General features: G+C 37.8%; 1 protein-coding gene across 3 annotated transcripts in view; it reads left to right on the top strand.

Annotated features, from left to right (window-relative positions):
* The window catches only part of LOC5564407 (lachesin), a 489285-nt gene that overhangs the window by 90419 nt on the left and 372281 nt on the right, over positions 1-26585 (top strand). For all 3 annotated transcript variants that reach the window (XM_021844222.1, XM_021844216.1, XM_021844229.1), the window contains exon 2: positions 9778-10355. In XM_021844222.1, the coding sequence (XP_021699914.1) occupies positions 10280-10355 (76 nt within the window). In that variant the 5' untranslated portion in view covers positions 9778-10279. The remainder of the gene's footprint in view (positions 1-9777; positions 10356-26585) is intronic.

A 26585-nucleotide genomic window follows, 5' to 3' on the forward strand; every position in this document is an offset into this window, starting at 1 on the left:
GCATAGACTGACTGTACATGTCAATGGTTGCTACTCCGTGATTGATCGGAACTGGTAAGAATTGCACTACGATCCAAATGAATAAGGGATGGGAGTTTCCGCTTACTCTCGAAGTGCAATTTTAGCAGATCTAATATTATTGATCAATAACGGCGCCGGCCAAGTTGGGATGGGGAAGGAATGTTAGGGTGTAATGATTGTTGCTTCTAGAGACCGAGAATACCTCTGCATCTCCGTAATCACCACGGGAAGGGTGTTTATTTGTGAGGGAGGAAAAGATCTGGGAGTCACCTCTGGTCGGTGATGCGATCCATGGACAAGGGGGAAATATACGACTTATATTTAAAGCTAGTTTTGTATTTTTGCCTCGAAAAGTTTTTGGTAGAAGCTTTCAAAAATACGTCAACATCTATAATGTCGAACAATTCAAAAGATGTTTTTATTAATGACAAAAACTGAAAATTACATGCATATATTTTAAATTATATGAAACAGGAATAATGCCGACACTTGTAGTGACGAACTATACATAGTTTATTTTAAAATTACATATGAGTATTACTGTGCAGAAGTTTGAAAAAATACGTCAACATTCACAATGTCGAATTCAAAAGATAATTTTTATTAATGTCAAAAAGAGAAAAATATATGTATATTGAAATTGTATAAGAAAAAAGCATAATACCGACACTTATAGTGACGAACCATACAAAGTTTGTAATATTACTTAAAAGTTACGCTTTCAAGAAAATATGTGTTATCACAAGCATGAAACGAACTCACCAGTTGGTAATCCATCCTCGACTGAACACAAAACTGACACTGACAGCAAAACTTCTTGGCGTCCCGAAAACAAACCGTCTTGCTTGTGCCTTCCCAAATACCTCCTCTTAATAAAATCGTAAACATCGTAGAAAAACATTTTCGCTGTTTTCGTTGCAATTATGTGCAATTTTCAAGGCTATTTTTAGGTCGATAAATAACCAAATTTCTGAAACTATCGACGAGAGCCAACTTGTGCACTGTCATAGTTTGTATTAAATGCAAAAAATATGTTAAATTTGTCCTTAAAAAGCATATTGAAGGACCTAAACTTTAATCAACTCGTGGGGCAAAACGCCACCCCTATTTCATATCACCAAAACAGCCGTTTGAATTCGAATTCCACCAAACGTAATGCAACTTTGAAGTTATGCCAGGGATGCCAAGTCAATTTTTCCAAAATCTGGAAGAATTTGAAAATTTGTCTGGAAAAGTCTGAATCGCTTATGTTGTTTATGGAGAATTTTACAAATTATTTACAAACCGAGTTGAGTTTGATCCTTCGACCTTGACGCTTGCTCCTGCGGGGGCGGGTGAAGAGGGCAGGATCAAACATGTCGCGCGTCGGTCAAGTGAAAGTGAAAAGTGGCGTGATCCGTTAGTTGTGTTTGATCCTTCGACCTCGACGCTTGCTCCTGCGGGGGCGGGTGATGAGGGCAGGATCAAACATGTCGCGCGTCGGTCGGGTGAAGTGAAAAGTGGCGTGATCCGTTAGTTGAGTTTGATCCTTCGACCTTGACGCTTGCTCCTGCGGGGGCGGGTGAAGAGGGCAGGATCAAACATGTCGCGCGTCGGTCGAGTGAAAGTGAAAAGTGGCGTGATCCGTTAGTTGTGTTTGATCTATTGATCGCATCGCTTGCTTTTGCGAGGACGAGCGATGAACACTTGTCCGGCGTACAATGCGATTATCGAATTATTTCGCGAATTTGGTTAGGCGTAATTATATCATGGATCGCATCACCTACCATTGGTGACACCCAGATCTATACCTTACCCACTAACCCAATATCCTTTCCATGACAACCGTGGAGATGCAGAGGTGATCTCGGTCTCTAGTAACAACGGTAGTCACACTAACATTCCTTCCCTTCCCCGATGACCGTAAGGACGTGGCCGGCGCCGTTATTGACTTTTGAAATTTGAGCTCTCGATTTGTGCACATTGAAGAATGGTAAGCTAATCCCAAGCCCCATTCATTAATTCCCTGTGCAACTTCGATTGTTCTGGTCAATCACGGAGTAGCAACTACGAATTGTACGGTCATCTATGCTTATGCTTATGCTTAATTTTACAAATTATTTACAAACCCTTACAAATTCACTTCAAATTTTATCTGGATCTTCCAGATTTTTGTAAAATGGGGCCTCAAAAATCTGGAATCTTCTTCTTTTCTGGCGTTACGTCCCCACTGGGACAGAGCCTGCTTCTCAGATTAGTGTTCTTATGAGCACTTCCACAGTTATCAACTGAGAGATTACTATGCCAATGACCATTTTTGCATGCGTATATCGTGTGGCAGGTACGAAGATACTCTATGCCCTGGGAAGTCGAGAAAATTTCCAACCCGAAAAGATCCTCGACCGGTGGGATTCGAACCCACGACCCTCAGCTTGGTCTTGCTGAATAGCTGCGCGTTTACCGCTACGGCTATCTGGGCCCCTAAAAAAATCTGGAATGTTCCAGACAAATCTGGAAGGTTGGCAACGCTGGCTGTAAGGTTGTAATCTCAAATGATCGATGCCGTTTATGCTGTTGTAGGGTTTCTTCTACTGTGAAGAATGATACCGGAAATTCTAGATCATTCTTCTGTAATAGTGCGCAATGAACCATTTCGGTGAAACATTTCAAAGCTTTTACTTTTTAGTTTTAGCTCTTTAGCTTTTACTGAGAGACAGACAACTCTGGGATTATATATATATATATATATATGATAACATCTGAACAAACGCCCGGATGTATGCAGCATATATTACAGCACGAGTAACGTCGAACTCAAGCGGGGCGTTTTACCCCGCAAAACAATACATATGCAGTTAAGCAAGCATTTTATGAAAACTGGTTTATTAACCCTAACATAAATTAAAATAATTGTTTTCACATCTAAAATCTCTGCTTTCCTTAACGTGGGCATACTACCCCCAGTTCCCCTATAAGTCGATTCCTATAGAGATTCCAAACGTTCATCCCACAGATGTGAATCTGTGGAATAAAAGGAATCTTATGGAGGATCGTATGGATTCATATTATGCACAGTTCGAACGAAACGTGTAAATTTCTGAGACATATAATGCACATAATTGGAGCGTGGAACATCATGGATATTTACATGATATGTCCCAGCAGGATTCTGTGTGATTACATGACATATAAGACATTTTTACATGATTTCAGACTAAAATTTACATGACGTCATGTTTACATCGCATAAATGAAGTTTACATGACGTGTAATCTTCATTATTTTTAACTGTGTGGATCCGAACACTATATCAGCAATTTATCTGCGAGGTAAACGAATGGTGTGTTAGTGGAAGTGTTTGTTCCCCGTTTGGCATAAGGTCGTTTGGCATAAAGCCATTTGGTATAAAGTCGTTTGGCATAATGATTGGCTTAAAATAAATATCGGCATTTTTAAGCTTTTACCGTGATCAACACCACCGAACCCATAGCAAAAAAATTGGTAGATTCTGAACAAGGGTGGTGTTTGTTCATAGATTTTCCAAGCTAAGAATTTCAAAAACTGTTGTGACATTAGAGAGCATTACTAAATAAAACACGTGACGGGTTTCTACATCCCAGAACAGTATCTTTGTAGTATCTTTGAGCTTGTTGTGATATACATATTTGAAAACAGTAAATTGGCAAAGAAAATTCACAGTTATTCATCAATGGGACGCTTATAGAATATTTCGCTGCAGATCAAGCTCTGTCCCAGTTTGGACGTAACACTCGATGAAAATTACTAGATAAAAGAATGGAATTTTTGTTTGCAAAGTATCAAAAGCTCTAATTCAAAGATCTATCAATGCGACTTAATGCAAAAATAGCCTATATACGAGATCAGATTATTTTTCGTTCAAAATGTTCAAGGCTCTAACGAAAAAAAAACTTTTCACAGCATAGCTCAAATGTACAACACATCTTTAATAGAAAATATTTGTTGCAAAACTTTTCAACGGTTCAATATTCTAATTTTGGAAGTGTATATCAAAAACACCGTCTATTATCGAGAGAAGGGAAAATTTGTGATGAAAAATATATTTTCCAGCATATCTCGGAAGTAGACCACGCGTTTGCTTCAAAAAAGTATATGTTGAATATTGGCAGGTTCTAAAGTAATTCATTGGCACAAATTGATAAAACAGCAAAATATAAAAATCGATAACATTTAGCTTTACTAAATAATAAAATTTAAAACAGTATAAATATAAAAAACGGCTTATTTTAAGAAGAAGGCCAAATTTATAATCAAACCAATAGCCATTCTTCTCATTCGCAAAAACTATTGCGGCATAATAAAGCGAAAAGTCATAAAAAAGTGCGTTCAGAATCATCGAAGTGATTGTGCTACTTTTCCCCGAATGACTAGTTCCCCGAAAAGTGGTGACAAGAAAGAACGATAAACAGTCAAAAGAAGGAAGTATTCTGTCGTTCTCGGCTATATACATGTTGGCAAAAATGCTGAGGGCGGTAAAACTCGAAAAAACTGCCAATTAAATAAAGATTGTTTGAAAGGGTTGATATTAGATGGTCAGTTCGTTCACCATCCTGATATGTATTAAGTTACGCCAATAATGAGTGCTAAAAACTTTTCGGGGAAGTGGGCTAGTCGGGGAAACGGGATATTTGGGAAACTGGCATTCGGGGAGCTCTAGTTCGGAGACACGACATTCGAGAAAAGTAAGTACAGTCTTTTCGCTGATAATTTGAGCAAATCAATGTTATCGATTGCCGCCCTTTTGTCAGTTGGAAACAAAAAATACTCAAAAAATATAGCTCCAAGGAACAGCCTATGCATTAAAGAAGGAGGAATTTATTGAAATTTTAAATCACCTGTTCTCATACCTATAATAATGGTTACTTCATATTAAGAAAAAAATAGAACAACTAAAAGAACGGTAAATTTGTGCTAACTTTCGAATAATCTTCAGTGCAAAACTCAAAAGAATTATTATTTGAAAGAAGGGTAGTTTCTGTATAAATAATGAAATACTATTGGCAATAACTTTCCTAATATCCTTAAATTGATTCAACAGCGAATGATTGTTGAATAAAGTGTCATTTTGTATCAATTGACTCCAAAACAAGCCTGATGTCATCAGAAAGAATCAATAGAAACGTAAAAACGAAAAATTGGGCAATTCTTGGTTTCAGACTCATTATGCCAAATGACCATTATGCCAAACGGCTTTATGCCAAATGACCTACCACCAGTGAAAGCATACGTTTTGGCATTTCATTCGGAATCGTCTTATCTTTGATTGATAACTGTGGTAAGGTTTACAGTGTTCCACATATACTAATCAACGCTTCTATGGGGTGGTCCATTATTTACGTAAGGGATGGGGGAGGGAGGGTTTGAGATTTCTTACGTGCTATACAAATTATTTTTAATTTTCATACACAAAATCTTATCATGGGGGGAGGGGGGTCAAAAAAACACCAAAATTGTCTTACGTAATCAATGAACAGCCCCTATACATATGGTTGACATTTTATTTCATACGGACGGGAAAAATATGCTTGGTAGCACCGGAAATGCTGAATATAATTATGTCTTCAAAAGTGAAGATGGAACAAAATCAGTATCAAGTAAATTTATGTCCTGTCCTGTCCCAATCAAAGCACTATCAACAGAAAAAGTTCTGTTTTGAAACCTCGGTCCATCATTTACGCACCTATGTAGGCCGATCCATAATCAAAGGACAGTTAAAACGACAGAACTTGTTCATCGAGAGAGAGATCATCTGGTCGGTCAATTGTTAATTGAAAAATTTAAGCATGTTAAAAAATGTTTAGGCATTTTTCTGATTTAGCTGATATGGGGTAACATCACCTATGTAAGCAATGTACGGTAATACTGAAAATGTCGTTACTTAAATCAGGGCCTCTGGAGCCGAATATAGGGTCATTTTTCAGAATAACATATGATTAAAAATCATGGTAACGCTGATCAAAACAAAATTACCCCCCTGGCACTGCAGAATATAGTTGTTTTTGAGAATACACATCAAAATATCCGATTATTTACGAAAAAGTGTCGATTTCGATAGAAATTTCAAACGATGTCCACCCCACAGATGTGGATCAGTGGGAGAGGAGGATCCTTATTATGGATCAAATCGACTCATATTATGGATCAAAACACTATAACAGCAATTCATCTACGAGGTAAACGAATGGTGTTCTAATGAAAGCATACGTTTTGGCGTTTGTTTCGGAATAGTCTTAGGGTTCATTCAAATATTACGTAACGCAAAATTTGCCAATTTCATACCCCCTCCCTCCTCCACGTATCAGCTTTTGTATAGGAAATTTTAATTTTTTGTATGGACCGTAACACCATGCAAGGCCCCCTCCCTCCCCCTGTTGCGTTACGTAATATTTGAACGATCCCTTATCTTTGATGCATAACTGTGGTATGGTTTTCGATACCCCATAGATATGAATCAACGCTTCTGGGAATACAGCTGACATTTTATTTCCTACCAACGGCAAAAATATGGCTGTACAGCTTTATGGTTTACTTAGGTAAAATGTGTTCTGCATAATTGCAACTCTATTTGACGAGATATTCCCATTTTAATCCAACTCTGATCCATATCTGTGTGCTATCCATAACTGTGAGGTAACTGTACTACTTATAAATGTTTTGACAACGGAATCGTTTTCGGCGATGCCATTTTTAGTAAGAACCAAATTTTCGTTGCTTATATCGTTTGCAGAACTTACGTGAGACATGAATCTTCGGTAGTGTCGTTCTTAACAATTAAAATCATTTTTTCGAAAAGTTGACAAATGTACGCATAGGGTAAACGCAATTTTCGCAAAAATATTAGATTTTATTAGCTCATGAATATAAGATAGAGAAGCATCATTCATGATTTGGAAATGTTTCATCAATAAATGATAATACGAACTTTTGATGAGATAAGTCATTACGATCAATGTTACCCCGCTGATCAATGATACCCCGGATTACGGTACTGTTTTTTTTTTTGTGAGAATTTGTGTACATATAGCACGAGAGTTCGATGCGCACTGAGTTTATCTACTGATATAATAGATATCTAGATACTAAAATCTTGCGGGGCCTTCCAAGTGGTTAGAGTCCGCGGCTACAAAGCAAAGCCATGCTGAAGGTGTCTGGGTTCGATTCCCGGTCGGTCCAGGATCTTTTCGTAAAGGAAATTTCCTTGATTTCCCTGGGCATAGAGTATCATCGTACCTGCCACTCGATATACGAATGTGAAAATGGCAAAGGAAGCTCTCAGTTAATAACTGTGGTAGTGCTCATTGACCACTAAGCTGAGAAGCTGGCTCTGTCCCAGTGAGGACGTTAATGTAAATGAAAAGAAGAATACTACAATCTTGAAATCGATTTATCTTCAAAATGATTCTCGAGCTAATAAATGAAATTTGCGCAAGTAAACACATCTCAGTAATAGTCTTTAACCATGGTGACACCCTTCTCAATTGCCAGAAGTTTATCTCAGTCTCAAGTAGTAGGAAAAATGTGCCGCAAATTAAATCCAATAAAATCTACCACATCCATCCATTTATCCATTGCCTACTCTTGCCCACGCGTTGAAATCATCCTGAAATGAAGAATAGCGCAAAACTGGGAAGCAGGGACGACGACGACGGAACATAAATCAAAGCCCGGGGAGTTGGCAGTGGGACCAGAGTGTAACAAGAGCCCATAAAACATATCACTCAAAGAGCGGTGGCGGTAGCGGTAGCCTTCTTACACTTGGGTCGGGGTGCTACTACAAGCTTCAGCACATCGCCACATAATTTAATTGGATCCATCCCAGGAGGTGTCTCGACAGCTAGCAGCCTTCCGATATGACTTCCGCCTCCCTCTCACTTACCACATCCGCATCAGCAGTAGGGTGCGGCTTATCTTTCAGAAAATCTAAACACCGAAAGCTTGTGGGTTCTTTTGAAATCAAATCACATAAAAACAGAAACCTCGAAATTGTTGATTCAAAAATATTAAGATTAAGAGGTGGAGACTTGAAGGTGGATTTACAAGTTTTGACCTTTGGTGTAATTTACTTAACTTTGTCAATTTCCAACCATTTTAAAATCTTGAGCAATATTCTCTTTAAAAAAATATAAAAAAGTTTGTACAGCAGTAAATTTGTCTAAAACTATAACTAGGGTTTCGTTCTACTTCGTCGTAAGAGCTACTATTCGTCGTATCAAACTTAAAATGTCCCACTACGGCGGGTATTCCAACTTACCTGCAACATAGATTCATTTCCCGAATGTAATTTTGTGAAAGCTTTTATGATTCGTCCACCTGTACACCAAAAATGCAATGAAACTACTGTATTTCGATAAATAACCTCAGTTCAATTATCCACTTTTCATTTTTTCACCGAAATCGCATGGACGAACACGATTTGAGAGAAATGCTAGCGATCGACATCAGTCACACCACTTTCGAGCACAAGTTTCTTCCCGCCCCCGTGGGTGACTTACTTCGCCGGGCATTTATTTTCACTATGGAAAACCTTCATATTCTTCACTGAAGGATTTCATTCCAATCACACGCCGTAAAACTTTAATAAATCACCAAATTTTACGAAATTTCCTCAACCGCCGCGTATAATTGAGAATGTAAACAAAGTTCAATCCGTCGTACTGAGAAAAAAAAGCTTGTGCGCATCAATGTGCTCGACGTAAAAATACGGTTCCTTTGATTGTGTTGTTTTCGCTGTACTGTGAGCAAATGCCATAATTGTACGGTCAAAAGGAATTGTGCTCATATGATTGGGCTGAATTTTGATGACGAACAATGAATTTTAAAGGAAATTAGTATATTCCATCATGCTGAAGGAATGGAGGGAGATGCCCGTAGATCTATATATTCTAGTAAAACATTTTGTTATAGAGTTGATATATTGTGTTTTAACCACTCAATACATCACAGTGAGCCGTAAGTTGTGGGACGAATCTGGAAACTGATTGCGACGGAGTTGAAAACGATACGACGGATTGAGATTACGATAAGATACATTTTCTTTACATTATTTCCAAAAACAGATCAAGATTTATCAAAATGTTATTGTACAATGCTAAAGCCGTTTTAAGGAAGAATTGTTTGGCATCGGTTTGTATCAGCATCATTAACTGCAATACTGGGAAAATTGCAGTTCTCACTGATCAATGCTTAATACGATGGATACTAGCACATCACCCTAGTAATTCTAGATGAAAAACTGAATTTAGTACTGTACCATTTAATTCAACTAGAGTTTGTATCTGTATAGTACTAAATTCGGTTTTTCATCTACTTATAGGTATTCTACTGAACAGCTCAAAGATTTATTATCATAGTAATTCTAATTAGTTTTCTACTATTTTTTCTCACTCTACTAAAAATGTTCTTTGTTTGATCATTAAATATTAAACCGAATCCAATTATCCGTTGAATTCAATAATTTTAAAACTTTTGGCTCAATTTTTGAGGATTATCTTCTTATGTAATTTTAATTCAAAAGAACACACGAACTTTTGGGTTTAAGAACTCTTGAAGCATAAGCCGCACCCTAATCCTCCGCCAAGAGTCAGAATAAATCTTGGCGAATGTGCGAGACTCAGACCGGTCCATATCATACTAATCCCGTTATAATCGTGTCAATTTAGTTCAATTTCTTGCTCAGTCTATCCTCAAGATTCAAGACTTCAATCTTCGTCTGATGGCGTTTCTTTAATCTCTTTGCAGCTTCTGCGGATCCAGCCGGGCAGACATAAATTTCGATTAGACAATTGGAGCTCTCTCATGGGAGGCACTCCCAGGAAGCAAGTGTGATTTAGTGAATCCTCGCGCTCAGAAAAACCCAACCATCTACACAGGAAGTGCTGTAGATTCATGAATTCCTTCAGGATAATGCCGAGACAATTAGCATCACCTTAATTGAAGTGAAAATAGATCACACTCGGGAAAAAGGGGGGAAACAGTACAACGAATTGGAAGTTTTGACAGTTTTGTTTCTCGCGATTCCATAAAGTCTAGTTTGGAAAAACCGTTGATGGTCCAGTTGTGTCAAAACAGAGGAAATTCATTTAATCCTCCACGAAAATTGGCTCCAAGAGAGAAGAGTAAGAGTTACCTACATATCAGCAGGAAATAGTTTATCAGTGGCGAGTGCGGTGCCCAAGAAGAAGAAAAAGAAGATAACGAACGGAGTGAAAGTTGGATAGAAAAGTTCATTTTGCTCACCAACATGAACACGTCACTCAACATTAGCTTATCGTCGGCGGTGCTGCTGGCGGTTGCATTCTGGCTGACTCTTGTGAAAGGTAAGTGACAGTCATATTTTTCTGGTTTTTAAGCGTTATTCTATTTCGAAACTACAATATGGTACATTTTTAATAGAGCGAGCAACGTGCTCTCCATTTAAGAGGAGCAGTGTTACAGCTTATCGTATGAGAGGTGTGAAAACTGATTTGAAATTAGGTATTGCACATAGATTAAAAAAAAAATGTATCTTGAAACATACAACGATGTACGGTAGATCAATCCACATAATTGTTCAAGATAATTTACTAATTGATTGTGTATAAGAATAGATATATTATGAGTGAGATTCGAAGGTGGAATTCGAACCCAATAAAATACTAGACGTACGCTTTACCAAACAGTCAACAATACCTTAGTCAGTAGAGTATACTAGAATCGTGAGTTCAAAGCTCACATAGGCACGATTTTTTTTTATGATTTCATTGTTTATTCATTTTAAAATACGTAGACTAAACCAATATCAACAATGAAAACAAACTCTGTTTTATGCCTTAAGGGGCAGGATCCGTCATTGATTTCGGAATTTTCAAAAGCTGTTTTCTCGTTTACAATCAAGAAAATTTCCAGGAAAATGTATTTACTGTATTCTCCAACCGAAAAACAGAGAACGCATTTTCATCGGATAATTTTTAGTTTTGAACAGAAAAACAGCTTTTGAAGTTTCGATTATGACGATGATTACGTTGACGGAGCGTTGAACATTAAGGTAATGGCTCCTGTCTTCAAGGGTTGTAAATCGTTTCATATTCATAGACGCAATGAACTCTCGAACGAAAATTCGTTGTTGGAGTGAACACATTTCTTTTGGCATCATGATATATGACAAAGACAAACATCTACCTACCTCGATACAGCGTAGCGTCACGCCATTGCCGGGCATATTGGAGAGCTCGTCAATTTTGGTACAGTGTATTCGTCCAGGTAACATTGGTAGCTGAATAACTGCTGTTCAGCTAAAATTTTGTTAAAAAAGTTAATTTTAGTTGAATACATTATTATTCAGCTATCAATGCTTCATAAGCGTGATCTTTCACGACGTCGCTGACCTCTACTTAGCTCCCTGCTATAAGATATTCTGAAAGTATATTGGAACAAAGGGCTGTGCAAAAGTATTAAATATTTTGTTCTTCAAATTTTGAGAGAAAGAGAGTATTACAGAAAGAGAGATTATAGAAAGTGTAGTGCGAATGAAGCTCTATGCACGGTCATGTGTAGGTTTTGGTTGAATTATTAAACGAAGCTTGCGAATAGCGGACTCTCTGTGGCAGTCGATTTAAATTGAGTTCCGGTCGAGCAAAATTCTAGCTTTAACTGCTGATTAATGATGGAGGGTCACAATCACCACACTCTCCTCCGGGATTCAACCAATATCCGCTCCAATATTCTTCCGAAAACTCCTCCGGAATTCGTCCAGGATCTCCTTCGGGATTCTTCCAGAATCTTCTCCTGGATTCGTTCAGAATCTTCTTCTGAATTCGTCTAAAATCTCCCCCGGAATTCAACGGAAATCTCCTCCTAAAGAACCTTCTCTGGGAATCGTATAGGATCTGGTATTCGTAGAGGATCTCCCCCGAGATTCATCGGGAATTTCAACTTGGATTCGTCGTGAATCTCCTCTGAGAATCGTCTAGGATCTCCTCCAGGAATCGTCCACAATCTTCTTTGGGAATCGTTCAGAATCTTCTCCAGGATTCTTTCTCAAACTCCTCCGGGATTTGTCCAGAATCTCCTCAGGGATTCGTCATGAATCTCCTCCATCGAGTGTTTATATGTACTTCTCCAGGATTCATACAGAATCTTCTATGAGATTTTATGAGAATTCTCTCCAGGATGTGTCCAGAACCTCCTTTGGGTAATCTCCTCTGAGAATGGTATGGGATCTCCTCCGCGATTCGTCCAGAATCTTCTCCGGGATTTGTCCAGAATCTTCTCCGGGATTTATCCAGAAACTTTTCAGCGATTCGTCTAACATCTCCGGGATTAGTCCAGAATCTCATCCAGGAATCGTCCAGAATCTCCTCGGGATACGTCTAGAATTTCTACCGGAATTTGTCCAAGGTTCTGGACACGGGTCTCATCCAGAATCTCCTCTGGGATTCGTTCAGAATATGCACCGGGGATCGTCTAGGATCCTCTTCAGGATTTTTCTTCAATCCCCTCCAGGATTTGTCCAGAATCTCCTCCAAAATTCGTTCAGAATCTCTTCGGGTATTCGTCCAGAATTTCATTCGAGATTCGTCAAGATTCTCCTCAGGGATTCGTCCTGAATTTCTTCCAAGATTGGTCCAAAATTTCCTACGGGATTCGTCGTATCTCCCTTGGGACTCGTCCAGAATCTCCTCTGTGGTTCGTGTAGAATCTCATCTGGGATTCGTTGAGAACCTCCTCTGGGATTCATCGTGAATGTTCTCTGGAATTCTTCAAGAATCTACTCCGGGATTCGTTGAGAATCTCCTCTGGGATTTGCTGAGAATCTTCTCCGTGGTTTGTCGAGGATCTCCTTTGGGATTCGTCAAAAATCTTCTTCGTGATTCGCCGAGAAACTCCAAAATCTTATCTAGGATTGATCCATCAGAAGGTCGGCTCCAGAGGCACGTTTAAAATCTACTCGGGGATTTGCTGAGAATCTCCTCCGTGGTTTGTCGAGAATCTCCTCTGTGATTCGTTGAAAATTTGCTCCGTTACTCGTCAACAAACTCCTTCGGAATTCGTCTAGAATATCTACCGGAATTCGCCCAGAACCTCCTTCGGAATTCGTTCAGAATCTCCGCCAAGATTCGTCCAGAATTTCCTCCGTGTTCGTCCTGAATCTCTTCCAGGATTCGTCCAAAATTTCCCCCGGGATTCATACAGAATCTTCTCCGGCATTCATCTTGAATATTCTCCAGGATTCATACAAAATATTCCTCGCGATTCGTTCAGAATCTCCACCGGAACTCGTCCAAAATCTCCTCCTTGATTTGTCCAGAATTTCCTCCAGGATTTGTCCAAACACCAGAGATGCCAAGCCAATTTTTCAAAAATCTGGAATTTTTGAAAATTTGTCTGTAAAAGTCTGGATCGCTTATCTCGTGTATGGAGAACCTTACAAATTTTTTACAAAACCTTACAAATTCTAAATTCTTTACAAATTTTATCTAGATCTTCCAGATTTTTGTACAATGGGGCCTCAAAAATCTGGAATATTCCAGACAAATCTGGAAGGTTTGCAACGCTGCCAAACACTCCTCTGGGTCTCGTCCAGAATCTCCTCCGAGATTCACTCAGAATCTCTTCAGGGATTCATCCAGAATTCGTTCAGTATATGCTCCGGAGATCGACCAGGATCTTCTTCAGGATTGGGCGAGTGATGAACACTTGTTCGGCGTATAACGCGATTATGGAATTATATCATGAATCCGATTAGGCGTGATTATATCATGGATCGCATCACCAACCACTGGGGACTCCCAGATCTTTACCTTATCCCACTTACCCCCTTATCCTTTCCACGACAACTGTGGAGATGCAGAGGTATACTCGGTTTCTAGTAACAACGGTTGTCGAACTAACATTTCTTCCCTTCTCCGATGACTGTAAGAACGTGGCCGGCACCGTAATTGACTTTTAAAATTTGAGCTCTCGATTTGTGCACATTAAGCAATGGTAAGCTAATCCCAAGCCCCATTCATTAAATCTCTGTGCAACTTCGATTGTTCTGGTCAATCACGGAGTAACAAATATGAATTGTACGGTCGTCTATGCTCATGCTCGCCGCCTTGAAATCAATAAACAAATGGTGGGTCTGCAAGTCATACTCCCGGAATCAATCTAAAATGATTCACAAGGTGAACATCTGATCCGTTCTCGAGCAGCTCTCATGAAAAACCAGTCTGGTATTGGCCAACGAAGGACTCCTCGAGTGGTCTCAGTCTGTTAAACAGGATACGCGACAGTATTTTGTATACAATACAATAGGCCTAATTAAGCAGCACAATTCCTCTGTTTTTGGCATACTCCAGTCTGTGCTCTCCCTTGTAGATTAGGTGTATGAGGCCATCCAACTAGCCAGTGGGCATTTCTTTGTCCACCTATACCTTCAGAAGTACTCGGTGGATCGACCGGTGTCTCTTCTTTCCCAGCAGCCTCACAGATTTTCAGCTCGCTGACAGCCTGGACTTCGATTAGGATTTCCTCTATAGAGACTCATGTTTAGGTTTCTATGACAAACTATGGGAATCATAATAATCCTGTCTATTACACAATAAGCACCTTCCCACCATCTGCAACTTACCCCGCCATTTCCACACGAAACTAAACTGTTACATCCCAAGAAATAATAACCAATTTAATATCAGTCAACGCGATGACACAATCGGTCCAAAGTTGAGAGAAGAATTGAAAACAATATAACGACTTAACCAGAAGCCATTTATATTCATAGCCTTTTCCCCTCCTCGCGAGGTCGGTCGGTCCCACCAGCAGACCAAGTAACAACCCATTTCAGCAACTCTTAGCCCAAGTAAAAAACGACGACAAGAGGCAAATAGATTCCATTTTCAAATACGATCCCCTCTGCCAGTACCTCCCAAACATAGAAGTAGCATCCGACAAGAATGTGGTTGAGGTCGAAGTTTGACCCACCAACACACAGAGGTTCAGTTTTTTTTTAAGTTGTCAAAAATCCCTTCTAAACATAGATTAAATTTGAAAAAAAAAAACTTCGAACAATCATCAACAATATCAGATAGGGTGCAGAGCTACTTGGACACTTCCATGATTAACTTTTGCATGGGGTTTTTTCTCGGCCGAATCGTCTGAAATTTTGCAATAAGAACCACTTCAATACGATGGCGTGGTCAAATATGAGGTCAGTAGCTTTCAAAAAACCCCACTGCCGCAGTGAATCAAAAGTGCCCAAAATAGGATCCGACCCTAGCTAAAAACACATGCGAGAATTTGAAAAATATCTGCACCTGCCCAAAGCGTAGCGATTTTTTTTCAAATCTGAACCACTGTGCAATCAGCAGCCTGATGGAATGCTTTCCCGGAGAATGTCGAGGAACGGACAACAACTTTTTCGTCGCCACTTTGCACGGATTTGAATCATCTCATCTCATCACTTCGGGATTGTGCGACATGCGAGGGATGGGGCCGACAAAAGATGGAAGTTCTTAAAAAGTAATCCCAATAACGGGATGATGACAGGATAGTCGTTTCTTGGAATTGTCCTCGGCGTGCAAGAGAACGTTTGGCAGCGATAGCGATAGATACCTAAATGGTGCCAATTGAAGCAGAAGCGACCGATGTGCTATCGGGAAAGTTTTGATTGATACATTTTTATTGGAGAGTGGATGAGTGGCTTTTTGTTTTCCGCAGTGCTGTTGGGGTGATGGAATTCGATTGAAACGTCTAAATTTTGTGGAGAAAAATGGGACATTGGTTGGTTGTAACTTGGTTCAGTGATGAGCAGCGGAGACATGCGGATAAGCGCGAAATGTATCCGAACATAAAAATATTTTGCTGCAGAATTTTTTGGATTAGGATTTCGTTCTACTTCGTCGCAAGCGCTATTATTCGTCGTATCAAATTTCGGCGGATCTCCAAACATACACTGATAGGCAAAATAAAGTGCCCACCTCACCAGTTTTCGAATTTCTCTCATTGATTTGGTTCAAATTAAAGTTAGCACACTTAAATCTTTTTTGATATTTTATTTTTGATATTCTTTTAAAGTTGCACTTACGAAATTTTGATAAAAAAAGAATTTTACTCAAAGAAGAAGAAAATCAATTTGTATTGAAAAAAAAAAATAGTGACAAAATAAAGTGCCCACTTCCTTCTTGGCCCCAAAAAAGATGGTTTAAGAAAAATAAAAAGCAATTTAATAGTTAGTGTGTCCTCCTTTGGCCTTAACGACTTGCTGGAGGCGCTTCGGCATGCTTTTCACCAGGTTTTGTAGGTGTTGTGGTTCTAGTTCTTCCCAGGCGCGCTCCAAGGCCTCAACATAATTATTTTTGTTGGTAACACCAGTTTTGTCAACCCTGGCATCGAGAATCGCCCACAAATTCTCGATGGGGTTGAGATCTGGGCTTTGTGGAGGCCATTCCAGCGGTTTAATCCGACAAGACCGGAAGAAAGACTTGGTCTTCTTGGCAGTATGCTTCGGGTCGTTGTTCTAGAGAAATATGAATTTCTCTTCAAGGCCCGTCTGGATCAGCGAAACCTCCAGATTTTCCCGCAAGATGTTGATGCAGGAATCTGCCGTAATTATTCCGTCTATTTTTACGAGGCTTCCTACTCCACTTCATGAAAAACACCCCCAGACCATCGCATTTCCTCCTTCATGCTTCACCGTTCCTTAGATGTGGCGCTCAGCGCCACACACGAGCCCGCCGCTTTCGGTTAAACAGCTCGAGCTTCAGGAGCGCTACATCCAAGGAACGGTGACGCATGGAGGCGTGATGTGATGAAATGTGATGGTTTGGGGGTGTTTATCGTGGAGTGGAGTAGGAAACCTCGTGAAAACCGACGGGATAATGACGGCAGATTCCTGCATCAACATCTTGCGGGAAAACCTGGAGGTTTCGCTGATCCAGACGGGCCTTGAAGAGAAATTCATATTTCTCTAGAACAACGACCCGAAGCACACTGGTTTGGGGGTGTTTATCGTGAAGTGGAGTAGGAAACCTCGTGAAAACCGACGGGATAATGACGGCAGATTCCTGCATCAACATCTTGCGGGAAAACCTGGAGGTTTCGCTGATCCAGACGGGCCTTGAAGAGAAATTCATATTTCTCTAGAACAACGACCCGAAGCACACTGCCAAGAAGACCAAGTCTTTCTTGCGGTCTTGCCGGATTAAACCACTGGAATGGCCTCCACAAAGCCCAGACCTCAACCCCATCGAGAATTTGTGGGCGATTCTCGATGCCAGGGTTGACAAAACTGGTGTTACCAACAAAAATAATTATTTTGAGGCCTTGGAGCGCGCCTGGGAAGAACTAGAACCACAACACCTACAAAACCTGGTGAAAAGCATGCCGAAGCGCCTCCAGCAAGTCGTTAAGGCCAAAGGAGGACACACTAACTATTAAATTGCTTATTATTTTTCTTAAATCATCTTTTCTGGGGCCAAGAAGGAAGTGGGCACTTTATTTTGTCACTATTTTTTTTTCAATATAAATTGATTTTCTTTTTCTTTGAGTAAAATTATTTTTTTATCAAAATTTCGTAAGTGCAACTTTAAAAGAACATCAAAAATAAAATATCAAAAAAGATTTAAGTGTGTTAACTTTAATTTGAACCAAATCAATGAGACAAATTCGAAAACTGGTAAGGTGGGCACTTTATTTTGCCTATCAGTGTACCTGCAACATAGATTCATTTTCCAAGTGTAATTTTGTGAACGCTGTTATGGTTCGTACACTTGTAAGTACATTAAAAATGCAATAAAACTACTATCTTTCGATAAATAACTTCAGTTCAATTGTAAACTTTGCACTTTTCACCGAAATCGCATGGACGAACACGATTTGAGAGAATTGCTTTGCGATCGACACCAATCACACCACTTCACGATACAAGTTTCTTCCCGCCCCCTGTGTGACTGATTTCGCCGGTCACTTATTTTCACTCTGGAAAACCTCCGTACTTCTTCACTGAAGGATTTCATTCCAATCACACGCCGTAAAAGATCTATAATTCATGAAATTTTATGAAATTTCTTTACACACTGGTTTGGGGGTGTTTATCGTGAAGTGGAGTAGGAAACCTCGTGAAAACCGACGGGATAATGACGGCAGATTCCTGCATCAACATCTTGCGGGAAAACCTGGAGGTTTCGCTGATCCAGACGGGCCTTGAAGAGAAATTCATATTTCTCTAGAACAACGACCCGAAGCACACTGCCAAGAAGACCAAGTCTTTCTTGCGGTCTTGCCGGATTAAACCACTGGAATGGCCTCCACAAAGCCCAGACCTCAACCCCATCGAGAATTTGTGGGCGATTCTCGATGCCAGGGTTGACAAAACTGGTGTTACCAACAAAAATAATTATTTTGAGGCCTTGGAGCGCGCCTGGGAAGAACTAGAACCACAACACCTACAAAACCTGGTGAAAAGCATGCCGAAGCGCCTCCAGCAAGTCGTTAAGGCCAAAGGAGGACACACTAACTATTAAATTGCTTATTATTTTTCTTAAATCATCTTTTCTGGGGCCAAGAAGGAAGTGGGCACTTTATTTTGTCACTATTTTTTTTTCAATATAAATTGATTTTCTTTTTCTTTGAGTAAAATTATTTTTTTATCAAAATTTCGTAAGTGCAACTTTAAAAGAACATCAAAAATAAAATATCAAAAAAGATTTAAGTGTGTTAACTTTAATTTGAACCAAATCAATGAGACAAATTCGAAAACTGGTAAGGTGGGCACTTTATTTTGCCTATCAGTGTACCTGCAACATAGATTCATTTTCCAAGTGTAATTTTGTGAACGCTGTTATGGTTCGTACACTTGTAAGTACATTAAAAATGCAATAAAACTACTATCTTTCGATAAATAACTTCAGTTCAATTGTAAACTTTGCACTTTTCACCGAAATCGCATGGACGAACACGATTTGAGAGAATTGCTTTGCGATCGACACCAATCACACCACTTCACGATACAAGTTTCTTCCCGCCCCCTGTGTGACTGATTTCGCCGGTCACTTATTTTCACTCTGGAAAACCTCCGTACTTCTTCACTGAAGGATTTCATTCCAATCACACGCCGTAAAAGATCTATAATTCATGAAATTTTATGAAATTTCTTTACCGACCGCGTATAATTTAGAATGTAAACAAAGTTCAATCCGTCGTACTGAGAAAAAATCAGTGGGGGTTGTGTACAAGACACGACCGAATGACGTTAACTACGCCATGTGATTTGATGCATTTGAATTTAAGTCAAATGTCATAATTACAACCTTCCTTTAGTAATAATTCAGAATGTAATGGTTTGTGAATTTATGAATGGATCAATGCACGAGTTCACAGTTCAGCCCCAGTCATCGATATCGTCATCGTCACCGTAAATTTCAATTTGCCATATTGTCAATTCTTCTTCTTCTACTTGGCATAACGTTCTCACTTGGACAGATCCTACATCTAAGCTTAGTGTTTAATGAGCACTTTCACAGTTATTAACTGAGAGCTTTCTTTGCCAAAGTTGCCATTCTCGCATTCGTATATCGTGTGGCAGGTACGGTGTGACTTTATGCTCAGAGAAGTCAAAGAAATTTCAATTACGAGAAGATTTTGGACCGACCGGGACTCGAACCCACACACCTCCAGCATGGCTTGCTTTGTAGCCGCAAACTCTAACCACTCGGCTAAGGAAGGCCCCTATTGGCAATTATTCATAACAAATCAGATATTATGTGATGCGAATACGGGAAGAAGTAAATAATTATAGCAAGTATGTGGTATACACATCAAGAAAAATTACACAATTGATTCTTTAGTACACATTTGTTGACCCTGAAAAGGGCTGATTAAACTGTGAGATTCGAGTAACACGGTCACACGTTTTGACGGCACACATGTTGGAATCCTCCTCGTCCGATGAGGTTCAACGTGGCGATGACGATGGGCGCTTCTACGAGCGACTGTGGCTGATTTTCTTCAGTCATCTCGTACAAATCTTGCTTTGGCGCACCGATTTCTGCTGGGTCGATTCTGGAAGCACGAGTCAATCTACAAATCTCGAGCGATTTTACAAACTGGACGCTGGATTTGCAGCAGCTTGATGATCAAGAGCTCTGTGAGGATGACAGCGGAGCACTAACTGGTAGCGACGGATTTCTGGCCGAAAACGATTATGCTGGTCACGTGAGAGCAGCTTTAGTCGCGGTGGATCCGATATGCGTGTTGTTCCATTGAAAACTGAGCTGAGATTGCGAAAGGCACTCGAGACTTGCTCGCCGACCGTGTTCCAGTGATGCCACATACACAGATCTATCTGTAATTACACAGATTTTTTCATGTAATTGCCTACAGATATCTGTGATCACAGATTACAGATCTTCGAGATAAGAAAGATTTTAAAGATCTTAGGCTGTTTCACGAGTTTGAGCCATGAATATAAAGAACAAATGCCATTGCTCTGTTTAATTTTTCTCAATTTCGAACGTATTTGAAATGTTTAAATGCAAATAAATATATTTTTTTACCAACTACCGAATAGCTCGTGAGTTCGATTCTCACTGAGAAGACGTGTAACTTTTTCACAAAACTTCACATCAATTTGTCCATTTAATCCAATTCCAAAGTACCGTAAAACGGGGTAACTTTGATAGTTTTTTGAAGAAAACTTGAATATTTATGCATGCTGTTTCAAATAATTTTAATTCATATTTTTAAAACAAGTACTGGTATCCTAACTATCGATTCCAGTTGATAGATTTCCAAAAGATTTATTCTTAATGGATATATAATTTTTCATATAATCGAAAGTTGGTTTTCTGTTTTGGGGTAACTTTGATAATGGAGCATCACTCGAACAAAATTGAATCAATTACAGAACATTTGTAGGGCGTTGCATATCTTTAGGCGTTTAACGCTATATGGAAATTTCTGACTTAGATTACAAAAATGGTCCCAGTTTGTAAAAATAGTATTCGCTAAGAGTTTTGAGACCGAATTCGAGTTCTATTATAACTAGGCTATCAAGTATAAGTGACGAATTCATTATGACTTCATCAAATAGTGATCGTAAAACAGATTGTTTGAGAGCATTTCAAAATTGCTAAAATCTTTTAAATTTTTCATATATGCATATAAATCCTCAATTGTACTTGATTCCTACGGAAATAGCTTTAATATGAAGTGTCATACTAAACCTCTTTACTTTTACATTCGTTTTGCTTAACAGATTAACAGGAACTTTGTTATTTCGTTTAGTATGTTGAGAGTCTCGCATTATCAAAGTTACCCGCATTATCAAAGTTACCCCGTTTTACGGTATATGTAATGTTTAGCTTTTCGGTTGTTGTTAAACTTCCACTTGGCTGGTTAGCCGTAAACCACGATTCAAAATTAAAAACAAGTATATTTTTCTTACTTTTAGTAGAATAAGTTCAAATTAAAAATTGTTAACATGCCAAGCCTAATACGTTTGCAAGAGAGCTTTTTGATCTAAAAAGTTGAAAATTTTGGATTTTTCCGCAAAACAGATTTTTACCAAGATAAAAAAGATTTTTTCAACCTTAAACACAGATGAGATTCGGAAAAAAATTGGCAACAGTCGACAGTCTGACGGCAAAAAGAAAAATAAATGAAGAAACTGCTTAAACGTGACTGGATGCGTAAGAAAGGGGTCGACATTTTCCCAATTTTCAATGGTTTATTGACGATAATACTTTCTCCATTCGAGAAAATTGTTGTACAAATTTTCAACCGATTTGTCGGAAAATATTGGAAATCTATCTTATTAAAGTTCGAAATCTAACACAATTTCGTGACGGTCGCTAATTTTAAATTTTCTATTGAACTATTGAACACCCAGTAGGATGCAGAACCACTTGGGCACTTCCATGATTAACTTTGGCATGTGGGTTTTTCTTGGCCGAATTGTCTGAAACTTGGCAATAAGAAGCATTTCAGTGTGCCGCATATTGAGGCCAAATAAAAGCTTCGTAGTTCTCAAAAAACCCACTGCCAATGTGAATCAAAAGTGCCAAGATATTTATATATATATATATATATATATATATATATATATATATATATATATATATACATATATATATATATATATATATATACATATATATATATATATATATATATATATATATATATATATATATATATACATATATATATATATATATATATATATATATATATATATATATATATATATATATATATATATATATATATATATATATATATATATATATATATATATATATATATATATATATATATATATATATATATATATATATATATATATATATATATATATATATATATATATATATATATATATATATATATATATATATATATATATATATATATATATATATATATATATATATATATATATATATATATATATATATATATATATATATATATATATATATATATATATATATATATATATATATATATATATATATATATATATATATATATATATATATATATATATATATATATATATATATATATATATATATATATATATATATATATATATATATATATATATATATATATATATATATATATATATATATATATATCCCTATATTGCATTGGGCGATCCAGGTAAAAGTTCATTATTGTTAAGTAGCAACGAAGATCTTTTCCATCACTACCTAGGTTCTTGATAAACAATAATAATGTCTCTCTTTTTAATGTATTTGAATCTTCTGAGTGGAGTCTCAATAGAGAAACAATGGAGTACTACTACACACCAAAAAAATAACTTAGATTTCAACGTAACGTAATTTTAGCTTCAATCAGGCAAACCCATTTTTCATGTATTATTCAATGATAAATCATAAACCGAGCAATCTTATTTGCAATTTCACTTTCTAGATGCAAGAAAGCATGCAATATGGGAGAATGTTGGATAGAAGATCATGAAATGTTTCAGTTTCACTCAAGATTGCAAGCATTTTCGAATGCAATGAGACAGTTTACATTAAGTATCGTTGAGTATTCAGTTAATACTTGTTTTACATGATTATCATAAAAGTTTACATGTTACGTAAATTTAAGATTTTTTTTACTGAATATTTATCTTTTAATTATGTCCTAAATGCTTATCTTGGACAGATACGCGTATTTCAACTACCAGTTGCAGTCTTTTTCAGTGTCAGTTACTCGTATCCACTGAAGAAATCGTCGCATATCTCAATCTTAAATACTTAAACATCAGATAAGTACCTATAAAATTAATCTATCTAGGAAAGTTTCAACATTTTATATGTCTATAAAATCCTGGGATAATTACAAGGGAAAGTCGAAAAACCGTGAGCAAACGGAACTGTCATTTTGTATAGATCAATGTATAGCGTTTTTTTTCGTCGAAAAGTGTAAATTTTGCATCCATTTTTAACTTTGATACTGTATATCTCTGAAACTGAAGCAAGTAGCATCTTCAAGTTTTGGATTTTTCTGTATAATGTTATTAGTAATAAGTTGAAAATAACCAAAAATATGACGGGTTTGGTGGTCTAATGGCTACCGCTTCATAAGCAGAAGGTCGTGGGTTTAATCCCAGGCCCGTCCCTTTCCTCGTACTTTGTAGTTGTATCTTTCACTTGCTTCTATCTACCACTCTTAATATAATATATCACAGCTCATAACTATTATGCATAGCATAGCACGGACAGAAATAAACCGTTTCCAAACGCTCCCATTCTTTCATCATTATTGCACGCCTTTCCTTTCTGCTAAACAAACCAGCAAGCCTCTCCGCCATAAAAATTACAGCACCCCTTCATCCTTCTCGCATGAACTGGCGTAGACGCAGTGATATATACGGTCTACCGTGGGAGCCAGTTGAATGCATCATCAACTGTTTCGCTTCCCATCATTGGTCTGCATTCTGACGTGGCATTGCTGCATAAAAATAGAAGATTACCAGCATTATATATACTCTGAGGGTGTCTGTTTATTCCAAGCAGTCATCTGGTTGGTTCCTTGTGTAAGTGCAGCTGATCTGGCGATGCTCAATCAAGCTCAAGCTCAAGTAGCAGTAGAAAATAATTAAAAATGATTTGGGAGACATTTTTTTCGATTTATGATCACCTGATCTCTCGTAGTGCAATCTGACGACTTTACCCACCGTGATTTTTATGTATTTTGTATGAATTAATAAGCTATTACGTAAGCTAGAGTTTCCAATTTTCCTGGGAAACGGGAAATTTAATTATTATTTCCTGGGAATTCCCGGAAAATTCATAAAACGTGAAAATTAAACTAATTTAATGGAGTTTTTTGAAATTAATTATATTGCATGTACAGGTCAGGTTCGATTATCCGGAGACTCGATAATTCGATAATCCGGGATTCGATTATCCGGAGTATGTTCTTGATATACTTGTTTTTCAGTTGTTATGCATAAATTTGAGATAATTTAGTATTGCAATATACATTAAGGATGGCTTAGCAGTTTTGGACGAAGGTAAGAAAAGAGGATTTTGAAAAAGTGGTTTTATGTGTATGCTTGCCAAACATATCTTTATCTTCTCGAGACTCCTAATGTTTCTAGAAACAATTTCTGGCTACGCCACTGCATCATATAAATAAAGCAGCAAAAAAGAGATAATATTTGAGTTCTTTTATCGCAGATTTTCTTTTTTCTTTTAGTGATTCGATTATCCGGAGTGAAAAGAAATCGATACAGCGGATAATCGAGTCCGACCTGTGTATCATATATAAGACCAGCACTAGAGTGTCCATCCCGGGACAAAGATTCGCAGGATTTGACAAACTTCAGGATTTCCCGTTTCCCGGAATTTTATTCCTGGGATTCCCGAAATGTACGTAGAATTTGATGAAAACCATTAAATTTCAATGAAACACAATGACATTTTTCCTCACTACCAACTTTATTTGATAAAGTAGAAAAGCATAATAAAAAAGAGAATAAACGAGTAATTATTTGCATGAAAAGATCAATACACCAAGTTAGAAACACATATTTTTATTTGTCTAGTTGCAAAGTTTTAATGCTTTTCTTTTCAACATTAGCCATTTTTATGAGACTTTGCTGAGATAACAATTTTGAAAGTACACCTAAACCGCCACAAATCGCAAGTCAGTACCACCTGTGAAAAGTAGGCATTCAGAATAAATTGACTGAGAAGGATTCCAGGAGATTGGAACATGTTTCGATCTCAATGAAACATTCATAACTTGCCCTTTACTCCGTTACCTTTCCAAGAAAAACACAAAGATGAACAAATAACGATTCATTCTTGTGTTACACGATGCGAAAATCTGCAGTGGGACTAACATATGTTTACTTTTCATTATGGGGCATTCCGAATTGGTGTTTTTTCCTACTTTTACTGAAAAAAGTGATTTCTCGTTAGTGCTGCTGAAAGATCGTTAGAAGATATTATGAAAACTGATATAAACTCAATTTTGATCAAAATGCAGATGTAACTGACTTGGGATTCACGGCAGTAAAGCTCAGTCAATAATTTTCAGTAATTAACTTTTAGCATGATCTACAATACCTGCAATGATCTTCAATCGTTTCTTTTGTTTTTATGACTTTTCAAATGTTTAAAGAAAATTGCTCTAAAATTATGACTTATGTTTTATTCATAAGTGCTATAGAGAATTTCAAAAAATCCACAGAAAAATCGTAATTAATCCAGCTTAAGACTGCATTTGGTCAATTATTGACATACTAGTAGTTGCTCGAAATGTTACTTGATCTTTTTTTTTCATCCTTTAACACCCTATTCTACGGTAAACCATATTTATATCTCTTCAAAATAGCTCAAAATCTTCAAATCACGATAACTTTTGTTCTCCTCATTGAAATATTTTCAGGGATTGAATCCTGAGAAAATTGAGAGAATCTCTCACGTATCACTCTCTGTAACTATCATAACATGCAGCATATTATGAGTGCATGATGAAACCTCTCTAAACAAGCTCCATACCTGGGGGGCACTATAGCTATCGGAAGTTCGGGGATTGTTTATCGTACCAGTAAAGCAAAACACCTATCCCCAATGGCAATCAAACGAGAAAAATAGATTTCATCATCGCTCTCTCTTTGGGGCTCTCATTCGCTGCTTCTATTTATCAGACTTGTTAAAACTTGCGATACATTGCCGATCACGGACCGCAACAAATGGTATGTTTTTCTGCGCTTACTTTGATCGTGCTTCAAAATCAAATGAGAGCTAATTCTGCAATGCCTGGTCTACGGTACTGTGTTGAGCTTCTGATAGAACTTCCGTGTTTCTTGAGAACGGTACAGCAACTCCATCTGTTGTCATTCCACATCTTCCAGGCGGCGCTTTTTGTCCCGGAAGGGAATAGGCGGGTTTGCTGTTTCCGCTTCAGTCTGTATCGTTCCACGTTTTGCAGCGTACCATTGTGCAGCATTGCAGCTCGCGCTGCATTCTTCTCCTCTAAAACCTCCTGGTACTCCTCGTCGAACCAAATGTTTCTTGAGCTCCGTTCTACATATCTGATAATACTTTCGGCAGTGTCGT

Source organism: Aedes aegypti, chromosome 1 (genome assembly GCF_002204515.2).
Source record: "Aedes aegypti strain LVP_AGWG chromosome 1, AaegL5.0 Primary Assembly, whole genome shotgun sequence".
Taxonomy (NCBI): domain Eukaryota; kingdom Metazoa; phylum Arthropoda; class Insecta; order Diptera; family Culicidae; genus Aedes; species Aedes aegypti.